General features: G+C 34.6%; 1 protein-coding gene across 1 annotated transcript; it reads left to right on the top strand.

Moving 5' to 3' along the window:
- Nucleotides 1-487: 487 nt before the first annotated feature.
- rnmt (RNA (guanine-7-) methyltransferase) lies at nucleotides 488-7,896 on the top strand. The gene is made up of 11 exons (XM_038277090.1): nucleotides 488-579; nucleotides 2,135-2,286; nucleotides 2,791-2,920; nucleotides 3,092-3,217; nucleotides 4,270-4,385; nucleotides 4,490-4,671; nucleotides 4,808-4,972; nucleotides 5,237-5,354; nucleotides 7,396-7,497; nucleotides 7,570-7,603; nucleotides 7,700-7,896. Exons 2-11 carry the CDS (start codon nucleotides 2,140-2,142, stop codon nucleotides 7,735-7,737), a joined length of 1,158 nt encoding a protein of 385 aa, XP_038133018.1. The 5' UTR covers nucleotides 488-579; nucleotides 2,135-2,139; the 3' UTR covers nucleotides 7,738-7,896.
- Nucleotides 7,897-12,219: the final 4,323 nt, after the last annotated feature.

The raw sequence follows: 12,219 nt of genomic DNA, 5'->3' as shown, positions 1-12,219 counted from the left end.
CTGCTAGGAGATGGAGAATATTGAGGCAGTGCTTCGTGTTTCTAGACTAATTTCAAATCTTTGAAAATAATGAAATTTTTCAAATAGTATTATGTATACTTTTATGGAAGTCCAATCTGATTTAGCTGTTTTAACTTATATATGTTTTCTGTTCATTCTAAGGTGGTATATATTTATAAGGTGGCCTATATTTATTTATTTCACCGAATGAAAGTCAGATTGATATCCTCCAAATGTGACCTGTCACACTCTGAAAAACGCATGCAGACAACAACAAAATAGATTATTAACGATAAAATGCGAGCAATGTATGCAAAAGTGGGACACTTAAAAAAAATTAAATAAAAAAAGATATTTATAGGAACAAGATATGCCATGCATGATACAAGATATGCCTGTACATGATATTATTAAATCTATTATCTCTAGTAAACTTTGCCATTCTGTGTCCCTCAGATAGTAAATCCGTTAACTGTGATAATTTGATTCACAGCAGCAGATTCGGTTGATGACAGACGAATGAGAGAACTCAAAAACCGGAAGCTGCTTCTTGCGCATGCGTCGTTTCAACAGATTACAGTGAGTATATGGATGTCTTTTTACAACGCTAAGCTTAAATAAGCAAACTAAACATCGAGTTTTTATGTCTGTCCTATGTTTTCCTGCATCAGACAGACATTATTGTTTGGCTCCTTCATAAACTAATGTATTATTTTCTTATTTTTACAGTACTGAGGTGGTGGCGCTAGCTTGCTATCAGACCGATTGCTAATGTTAGCAAATGAAAGAAGTTCACGTTCCAGAATGGATTATCCTCCTGTTTTTTCTTTATCAGATTTTTTTTTAACCCAAACACGCTAAAACCAGTCAGTCCAGTTAAACCCGTGAACTAAAACTAAAAATAACAACGTGTTTTGTTTCGAGCATCATTGCTTTTCATTTTAAACCTCCTACTATTAGGAAGTCAGACTCAATTTCCAGTCAAAGTGAGATCTGTCTGGCAGGATGTGATATTAAATGCTACTAGCAGACCTATATTTAGCTCCTCATTCAATAGAAAGCTGAAGTTTCTTTATTAGAGAATATAGACCGAAACACATTAACCCCAATATTTGCTTATGGGCAAGATTATTTACAGGACTATAGCTGCAGTTGTACTGTGTGTGTTTATATAATCTGGACATTGCAGTATTGATTTTTGCAATAAATCAAATTTTTATTATTTTATATCAGAATCGTTTCAGGAATTTAAAATAATCCTCACCCCTTCATATTTAACAGCTCCTTGGAACATTGTGATTTAAAAAAAAACAGTTGAAATTATTCTAGTAAATAAGATAAAATAACTCTCATCTTTAATGCATAATAACATCCTGTTAAAATAATTAATGGAGATGTTTTGAGGGTATGAACCTTGTTAGGTCATTCCATTGGCTACTGTATGGCCCATGGAAGAAAGTAAATCTGTCCTTAATCAGAAATTACAAAAATTAAGTGGAATTCATCGCAGGAAATAAAGTGACTGCTGTCATAGAGAACAGCTTGTATTTTCTGACATACCTTTTTTTAAACTTAATTTTATTATAAAATATCTCATCTTTGGAGCATGTGTGAGCTGTGTTTGTTATAATTACATTAAAAACTAAAGGTACTTACTTGAAAATGACATACGGCATCATCCAAAATTTATTGTTATAAACAGATTCCTGGTGACCTTTCATTCCAATCTAATCCTTCCTCTGACAAAGGATTTTTTAATTCATGTTTTGTGATTTATGATATATTTAGCATGGTTTCTGCACATACCAGACAGTTTGCAATAAGATCAGTTATAAAATGGATCTTTTTGCCCATTTTTAAAGTGTGATTTTATCCCCGGTTAATGAAAGTAGTGTACAACCTTCCCTGATGTCCTTTAGGTTTTACATGCTACTCTGGACCAACACACCTGGTATAAATGGCTGGTTTGCCTCCTCAGTGTGGTATGGCATTGATTCTGATGTGATGCAAAATGGTGGCCCTTGAGGACTCGAGTTGTACACTTATTCTCTAGAACATGGGATTTCATTATTTTTTTTTTTTTATCGTTTCTAGTTAATCACTCTCCTGTCTTCTCTTTATTTATTCCTGACAGAAAGCATGGAACAGGGAGAGGAAAAACAGGGAGGAGCGAATGGAGAGGAAAGAGCAACACCAGCAGCAGCAAGAGAGCCAGAACAGAAGTTGGAGTTGAAGAGATTAAATAAAGGAGAGGATGAGGAGGATGTTTCTCCTGCTAAAAAGCTGGTACGCTCATTGACTTTAGCGGGTCACCATTAGGGGTGTTGGAAAAGATCGTTTTGGCAATATATCGTGATATTCGGCTGCCCAATATAATATCGATCTTTCACTTCTTAGTATCGATTAAAAAAAATGGTTGCCACCACTCTGGCAGAAAGCACTGTGGAGCCCTTTAACTGTGCGTGCAGCACCAAATCTGTATTTGAGGCAGTCACAGTGGAAGAAAACCCCAAACAACATGGATAATAATACCTAATCAATATTTTCTGATGAAAATATACAGCACTTGCTGTTTTATCTCATCATTTGATTTTGATAGCTGGGGAAAATATGGCAATATATAGTGATACTGCAATATCGTGATAATATCGTGTCGTGATCCAAGTATCGCGACATGTATCGAATCGCAACACTCATGCCAATACTCACCTCTAGTCACCATCTGCTTTGAGTCCAGCCTTTTAGTAAAGCTGTCAAACTGCAATAATTGACCTGTTATTGATTCTCCAGAGGACTGATCACAGCAAGGAGGTCGCGACTCACTACAACACGCTGCAGGAGGTTGGACTCGCCGCTCGAAGTCAGAGCAGGATCTTCTACATGAGGAACTTTAACAATTGGCTGAAAAGTGTTCTGATTGGTAACAGATTACTTATTGATCCTATCCTGCTAATCAAATAACATTATGAAACATCACTAAATGTTACCTGTCTAATTTGGCCTGCTTCTCTGGTTTTATTTTATAAAGAGGTTACCTGAACTCTGATGCGGTGGACTCTAAGATGTTAATTTTTCTTCTTTTCACTTACAGGTGAGATCCTGGAAAAGGTTCAGGGAGCGGGGAGCAGGGACGTGTCTGTGTTGGACCTGGGCTGTGGTAAAGGAGGAGACTTGTTAAAGTGGAGAAGAGGAGGAATCAGCCACCTTGTCTGTGCAGGTGACTCACTCTCAGGCCTCTGTTCTGTTTTTTTTTGTTCCAAAATAGAAAGACAAACTTGTGGTATCTCTTCTGGGAGTTCATCTAGTTTCAAAAAGTGTAAATAAGTTAGAGGGAAAAAGAAATCCCAAAATGGAGATATCTTTTTTTTTTTTTTTAATCTCTGATTAATTTAAAAATGACAAACAGCAATAATCAACATAAATGTTTGAGTAAATGTCAACATTAGCCATAGAGACTTATCTTAATCAATCAGCTCCGGCAGGATCATAGCAGAAAATGAGGTCTCAAATATAAATTAAAATGACTAACTCACACAGTGTCATTTGTTTACTTATTTAGATCCCCATTAGCTACGGAGTGAAAGCAATAGTTATTCTTCCTGGGGTCTTAACATTTCCTAACAGATATTACATCAAATCTCTACAACAATGAAGCCAAACACAGAAGTACACACACACAATACAACTTCATATACATCTATAACATACACATAACAATATAGTATGAGCTATTCTATGTACAAAACATTACCACTCTCTGGGTATTATGTACATTACAAAACATTTAATTTACTATAGCTCATTGTGAAGTACTTAATTCCATAAATGTTACAGTAGTAAATACATAAAGTCTAAGCCTTTATGAAAAGCTAAAATTGTACAATCCTGAAACCGAGAAATACGGGAGCGAATTCCATGCCTCCATCGCTCTATAACACGATGTTCTCTGAAGTTGTTTTATTCGACAGGCAGGTAACCAAAAATGTCTTTCGCTTGATTGGCGAGTGGAAATAATTATAAATGTCACCAAAAAAGTCAATCTATAATAAATAATTTCAGGTGCTTTTGTAATTACATTTTGAATTTAATCAGAGAATATTTGATTATCCTCCTTACATGCAGACATGCTAACTGATTGTGCATGTCTCTAATACTTGTTCTGAAAAAATGTTTAGGACAAGCCATGTTTTATATCAATTTTGACCATTTTTGTTCATTATAAATTTTTACTGGAATCATCAGTGTATTTTCCTCTGCTGTTTTTTCCAGATATAGCAGAGGTGTCTGTTGAGCAGTGCCAGACTCGGTACGAAGATATGAAAAGGAGGAGTCACGCTAATGAGAAAATCTTCAGGGCCCAGTTTATTGCTGCAGACTGTTCCAAGGTAGATTTTCACTTTGCAGACAGTTTTTACCACCTGTGGTTAGCTGCCAATGTTCGATAGCATCAGTGAGAATAGTTTACCCTAATTATGATCTGTTGGAGCAGGAGCTGTTGTCGGAGAAGCTGGACGACCCCAAGCTGATGTTTGACATCTGCAGCTGTCAGTTTGTCTATCATTACTCGTTTGAGAGCGAGCAGAAGGCAGACATGATGCTACGAAATGCCTGCGAGCGTCTCAAACCAGGAGGCTTCTTCATTGGAACGACGCCGGACGCTTACGAGCTTGTGTAAGAGCAAGGAAGCCTCTTTCTGAGAATGTCGCTATGACTCTAATACCTTAAGAGGCTGTAGAAAACTGTTAACGTTGAAAGTTTATGGAACAATGTCTGAATTGTTTCCTTTTTTTATATATATTTTCCTCAGTAAACGTCTGGAGGCATCAGACTCCTTGTCATTTGGTAACGAGGTCTTCAAAGTTTCCTTTCAGTCCAAAGGTTCCTATCCTCTGTTCGGATGTCAGTATCACTTCAACCTTGAGGGCGTTGTTGATGTTCCAGAGTTTCTTGTCTACTTCCCTCTATTTGAACAGTAAGATTTACAATTAAATTGGAAAATTTTTTCTTTTAAATTAGGACCTGTTTTAAGTTTTTCTTCTATTCATACCGGAACAACTCTGGTACTGAAGAGTCTTCTCTTAAAAACGGCAATTAAAAAGTTACTAAAAACTAAACTGGTACTAAGTTCCTGTATGTAATAGAAGCCTAGATAAAACTGAGGTCAGAAGACTAGATACTCGTGGAAAAGGACTTAATATCACACTACTACTGTAAAACTGAGAGTCCTGTGTTTCAGAATGGCAAAGCGGTACAACATGCGTCTGGTGCTAAAGCAGAGGTTCTCCGAGTTCTTTGATGAAAAAGTGAAAAAGGACCAACATCGCAGCCTAATGATGAAGATGATGGCTCTGGAGGTAAGTCTTTGCTTGATTCATACCAGAAGTCATGTTTCAGGGTAGATTTATAAACCAGTTAAGTGTCATTTACAGCTGCTTTTTTGTTCTGTAATGAACTGCCAGTTTAAAGATTTCATATAAACACCAAACACCTTTTCTATAGAAACAAGGACAGTTAGTGTTCATACGATCACTCTTTACCAATCACAGAGCTCACTTTCCTAATTTGTATATATATAAAAACAAGCTGAAGAATTGGAATGTCATATTTTATGCTTATAAAATCTCATACCATCTACAAAATTTTCAGGAAATGAATTATGGAAAATGACATTTTACCGAAAACATGCTACAAGATTTCATTTACCATCAAATATCTAATTCCATCCACTCCTGATTCATTTCTCTGAAGATTGTCTCCATTCGAGACTGTCTTCCATCTGTCTCTCTCTCTGTTATTTATCTACCTATTTATCTTTAGGTAAATGTAATGATGTTGGTGTACTTCACTTCTATTGTTTTAAACCATGAATAATTGAGGTTTGAAAAACTATATAGATGTATGAAGTATGAAAAAGAAAAAAACAAAAAATGTACTATACCCTCACCAATGAATAGGTATCTACATTTAAAAAGGGAATTTTACACCTATATATAAGTGTAGAAAAAAATCAAGAAAGACTGCATTTTTTCGATATCAGTTTTTCTACCTGTATGGCAAGACATTATTGTATCTAATGAGCTAAGTAGAGCTGGGGCCTGCAACTACAATTCGAAAGAAATATATTTCCCTTCAGTCTAGCTAAATAAAATCTCTTCACCTACACACATTTTCCTGGACCTTTTCTAAAAATCTTAGAAGGAAGATAAAAGCATGTAGCATTTTGCTAAAAGCAGGAATCATGTTTGTTTAATGGGATGTTGATGTTAATTGAAAATAATGTAAAACATGTAAACTAGTATCAAAAACAATCTATCATTCTGTTGTTGAAATGTAATCATTTAAGAAAAAACTGGCAAAATCTGTATTTTTTGTTATATCTTTATTTAATCAAAAATATTGGACTGTTCTTGCTCATTATTATACAAGGTTGTTAGGATTTATGTGAGCCGTCCAAATAGCCTCTTGCTACTTAATGTTGATTTATAAATGTTTAAACATTAGTAAGGCATTGTAAGTTTATTTATAAAGAGCATTTTATAAGCCAGACAATCCAAAGTGCTGTGCATTAAAGGAAACCCACAGGAACACAAAGACTGATAATAAAATGAAAGAAAGTTAAAATAGAAACTTAAACTGTGAATATTGTAATAATGGCATGATCAAATCCCACTCTATACAAATATTTTCAGATCTTTAATCTAAATTTATATGACTTAAAGTTTCGGCACTTTTATTTTCCTGGTAGTTTACCAGATTAGTGAAGTATAAGAACTAAAATACTGGTTAAAGTAGTGTTAAAAGCCATAATTAATATGGCTTTTATTTCAATCTTTTAACTGCAAATAATTGCTTGAAAAAAACAGGGTAAAATGACACCAGTAGTTCAGTAAATAAAATATTATCTTAATTTCCTGCCTGTAAATAATAAAATCAGAGAAGCCAAACTGACACAGAGCTATTTTTTTTTACCAGGGCTAAATGTGAGTAAATTTATTATCCTTATTTTCCTTATTATAACTTCAGAATAACACTGAAGCCAACTTTAGATTTGTTTCTGACAAACCGTATTAATAATGTAAATAAATGTTCACTAATATAAAAATTTAAAAAGACTGATCTTATTGTTTTGGGTTTATTTAGTTCCTTGAAATCATGGTTTTAAATTGGAGCCTTGATTCTTGAACTGGGTCTAAATGAGAATGTAATTGGTAAAAAATAGAAAACTGCTTTAATGATTCCGTTTTGATTTGGTGAACAATAATCAAGTCGGGATCAGGCTAGTCTTAACAAATGTAATACTTTGTGCTGAATAGTCAGTATTTTTTTAATAGAGCTGCCATTTAATCAATTCAGCCCGCCTCACATGGTTTTTGTTGTGTGTGGATGTATTTGCAGCCATTTCCGTGTGAGGAAGGAGGTCAGCAGGCAACAGAGAACACAGAGCAATACTGCCATGCTAAAGAGCACTGTGATAAAGCTGGAGTGAGGCGGCCAGTGGTGAGTGGTGCTTCAGCTTCAGTTTGATTAACAGTCCTGCTTGCTCTAACACTGTTTCCTGTCTTAAAACAGGGAACCCTAAGCAGATCCGAATGGGATGCAACCAGTAAGTTCAATTACATAAACCATTTTAATTTAGAATGAAGAAACTGACTTTATAAAGATAGGAAATACTTACTGTATATCGTCTTGTTCTCTGCAGGTATCTACTTGGTGTTTGTGTTTCAGAAAATGTCCTGATACTTGAAAACCAGCTCTCATCACAGCTTACCTCACCTCTTCCTCACTCTGTCTGTACAGTTTATCTTTCTGTTTTGCTTTTTAGATATTTTTCTTTTTTAAGAAAACATGAGGTTGTTGGAGAAAAAAAATAAACTGAAAATAAAACATGATGCCCTCTCCTGGTTTCTTTTATTAAATCTGAAGTCGATGGGTCTTTGAGTCATGTAGGGTTTTTTAAACTGCTCTTTCATTGGTTCTTCAGTTGGCACTAAATTATAATTAGTGATTATTATATTTTATTATTCAACTAATTTCTACAAAAATGCATAAAAATAAAAAAAATCAGATGATACAAAAACGTTCCTCTAAATATTTTGAGGGGACCTTTAAGGCATCACTGTCTGCATTTCGCAAATGACCGCTGATAGTCCAGATTATGTCAAATACTTAATGCCACGTTAATGCGCTTGTCTGAATATAGAACTTGAATCTGAAACCTGATCCTGTCGGCATGTTGCTTGTCAGAATTAAGTAGCAACAGTAGCTCTACTGGGAATAAAAGCTATCAGGTGGTTGTTTACATAGGTTGCCTGATGTTTATAGCTATTTAGACACAGTCCAAGACATTCTCTATAAAACTGGGGTCCAACCTCTTCTGTGTATGTAAATCTAGTGAGAATAATGAAGTAATGAGCCTCAAAGTATCCAGGAACCATTCTCTATTTCAGTTTAATCCATGTTCTGTTGTTGGCTTCATCAAAAGCTTGGATGCATAAAAAACACAAGGTTCCCTAATCCAGGAATCTTAGTCTGCAACAACTTTGCTTTATTGAATGAAATACATTAATACTTCTTGGTCATTATTTTACAAGAAAAAGAATCCCATGTTTGGAAAAATGAAAGGTAATTTAGCTTTAAAAGCTCTAAACTCATTGTGTTCAGCTGGACTGAGGATGGTGACTGAACTGTAAAGTTTCTTGTGTTCTCTGTTTTGTAATGTGTGATCTGTGTCTTTAATGTGGTCAACAATGAGAAAACCCATGACCCATGAAATAACTTGTCACATTTTTGAGGAAGGATTGTAGTCTTTTTATTGCATATAGTACAGCATCAGTATGTCAAGGTTAGTAGATGTTGATTTCTGTTACTCTCTGACCACCAGATATAGACTTGGTTTTTGCCAGACCTTATTTTTATATATATATATATATATATATATATATAAATATACTCACTCGCCTTAATTTGAAAGTTTGTTCTGTATTCTGTCGTTTACCTGATTTTGAAAAGATTTGATGGTTTCAAGTTCTGTTAGTTCAAAGTGAACCCAAAGCATTACACCAGCTCCACCTTGCTCCACAGCTGGTATCAGGTTTCTGTTTTTTATAAAATGTCATGTTGTTTTTGGCTTTTGAGTTTCTTTAGGTGAGAACTGTCCATCACCACTTTAAACCGCTTCTTCTTTAGTGCTTTTTTAGCAGAGATTTTTTGAGAGTCCTGTTTCCGTCAGTATGCTTGAATTGTTGGATGCATGCCAAATCTGTTGTCATAATTAACATTTATGGGGTTAAAATAAATAGTTTAATCTAGAGGGTTTAAGCAGTTAGGATAAAATATATCCATCTTTGCATAATAAACCTGTTTCCAAGTTGAACTTTTTGAGTTACTGAGATGAATCGACTTTGATATTTATTTATTGAGATGTTGCTGCAGGTTCTTGGAAACATGAACTGAACTTAAAACTTTTATTCTTTGATGGAAATCTGGGTATCGGTGATGATTTTTGCTAAAACATACTGACCCCTACTGGTTGAAAAAACAATTTCTATTAAAATTCTTCCATTTGAAGCACTACTACAAAGAAAAAAAAAAGTTTGAATAATGACATTTATTTCCTCTTGGAAAAAAGATGCATCGTTTAATAAAACGTTGCCGTAAAATAAGTGTTTTTCTCTTTTGTAGGATTTAACATAAGGAAGTTATAAGTTCCTGAAAATGAAATCAATCATTGTTGCAGACAGGAATGTCTGTGTTTAAATATAGTGCAGGAAGTTATTTGAGTCTTTGTGTCGTTAGTTACTGTAAGTTTTCTGATAACATGGAAAAACAACTTCATTAAAGTCATTTCTCAGTCGATGCTGCAGACAAGTTAGTATTATTTGTTTGGTTTTCTTGATCTAATTTCTTTCATATTGATTTTGTTTGCCCTAATGGAGGAGCTTTAATCCACCAGTCTGTACAGAACATGTTCCCCTGAACTGGATCAGGAAACGTTGGCTTACTGAGGCTCCCTCTTTCCTGCCCGCAGTGACAGACTCTCACAGCTGCTGCTGCATACGTATGCCAGTTCCTATTTATAAACCAAGTATTTCTGTAAATGCAGGGATGAAAACTAAAACACCTGATTACATAACTTAAGGTTCATTTTACATCTCAAACCAGAACTACGTACCCTGGCTAGCCAGAATGTAAGTAACTCTGCTGAGATACTTCAGTAGAGTTTAAGCAGCAAAAATAAAATCCATTCATGTGATTTTCTGTTTTTTTTTTCCCTCTAACAATATGTGTGTGTGTAATCCTCCCTAATAAATCTCACAAACTGGAGGTTATCGCTTTTAATAATGTGGAATTTTTAGAACATCAGGTTGGATTAAACCTGATGTTCTAAAACCTGGTGCAAAAATGTGCCAATTTATTTACATTTTAACATAAAGGATTTTTATTTTATTTGGGATAACATTTAGTGATGTTATCCCCAAGTGTGACTGTGAAGGCTAACGGCTTTAGACATTCCAGTTTGCTGGTTTGTTCACTTGTTTTTTTAAACTAATAGAATTTTAATTGCCTAAAGGTTTTATCCAAGCATCATGTTAGTTTGATATTACCATTTTCACAGATGCAGATTGTAGCCTCCAGCTGCATTTGAAGCACTGTGACTAAACTCTGTTCACCTCTGTTTTCAATTATGCTGCAGCAGAGTATGAGTTTTAACTGGAGGCCAAAGAGGAAGGACTTCGATTGCTTTTCTGAATCCTTTTTAAAGTTGTTCTCATGATGGACTTTGGTTTGAATGATTGCTTCTCTTGAATCATTATTAATCTCATCCATTAATTTAGGAAAAGTGAAAAAATACAAAAAACACTTTAAACCTCTTATTAAGTGCTATTTTTAGCAGAGACTTTTTGAGAGTCCAGTTTCCGTCAGTATGCTTGATTTGTTGGATGCATGCCAAATCTGTTGTCGTAATTAACATTTATGGGGTTAAAATAAATAGTTTAATCTAGAGGGTTTAAGCAGTTAGGATAAACAAAATATGTCTATCTGTGCATAATGAACCTGTTTCCTATTTAACATTTTTGAATTACTGAGATGAATCTACTTTGACATTTATTTATAGAGATATTGCTGCAGGTTCTTGAAAACAAACTGAACTTAAAAATGGTTATTAAACTATTCAATAAAATGTTATTCTTTGATGGAAATCTGGGTAGAGAGAGACTAAACTCTGTTTGCCTCTCTTTTCAATTACGGTATGCTGCAGCAGAGTATGAGTTTTAACTGGAGGCTGAAAAGGAAGGACGTTGATTGCTTTTCTGAATCCTTATTAAAGTTGTTCTCATGATGGACTTTGATTTAAATGATTACTTCTCTTAAATCATTATTCATCTCAGCCCATCAATTTAGGAGAAGTGGAAAATAAATACAAAAAGTCCATCATAAGAACAACTTTTTACAAGTGGAAAATGTGTCAGCTTCTTATCATCCCAGAACTGGACGATACTCCGGGTCAAACAAAATCTCAGGATATTTAGGTTTACTGTATGAAATGCTACATTTAATGATGGGACCAAAACAAAGAAGCTGACAGTAATGATCCCCTTAAGAAAACTGAGGTTTGCATAGTGCCATCTGAACACAATACTTCCTTGGATGAGACTCTTTTGCGTAACAAAGTGTTGTAATATTCAAGTATTAGGCTAACTGATGGCAAAGAGGATATACGGAAAATCAAATGAATACAGGTTGTGTTAAGACATATTTCAGATAGAAAGGGTCTTGCCAAAGGGTCTTTCCACAATCTACTAAGACATGGCTGCACTTGATTTTTGCTTTAAAGCTCTGAAACTAAATAATCACGTACCTTTTTTTATTCTGTCTTTATGTGTAAACCTTTAAAAAAACAAGTTATTTTTCTATTAGTGATGTTCCTTGTGTTTCAAACTTTCATGCATGTGTCAAATCATTTTAAAGGGAAACTGAGGAAGATGGTTTTGTTTGAATCCAGTTTACATTACTTAACTCTTTCATCCTCCTTTTTTGAGGAATATAAAAATGTTAAGAATAATGTAAAGCATGACTTACAGAGCTATTCAGCTTGCAAATCTAAGCTAATCTTTGCCTTTGAGTACCTGAATTCTAAAGTTTGATTAAAAGTGTTTTAATTAGATTGAACAAGTGCTTGCATTCACAGCACAGTGACCGCACCTTTGAGTTTGACTC

Source organism: Cyprinodon tularosa, unplaced genomic scaffold (genome assembly GCF_016077235.1).
Source record: "Cyprinodon tularosa strain WSP-4 unplaced genomic scaffold, ASM1607723v1 ctg13, whole genome shotgun sequence".
Taxonomy (NCBI): Eukaryota; Metazoa; Chordata; class Actinopteri; order Cyprinodontiformes; family Cyprinodontidae; genus Cyprinodon; species Cyprinodon tularosa.
Note: the sequence above shows the minus strand (reverse complement) of the source record. Positions and strands in the feature narration are given on the sequence as shown.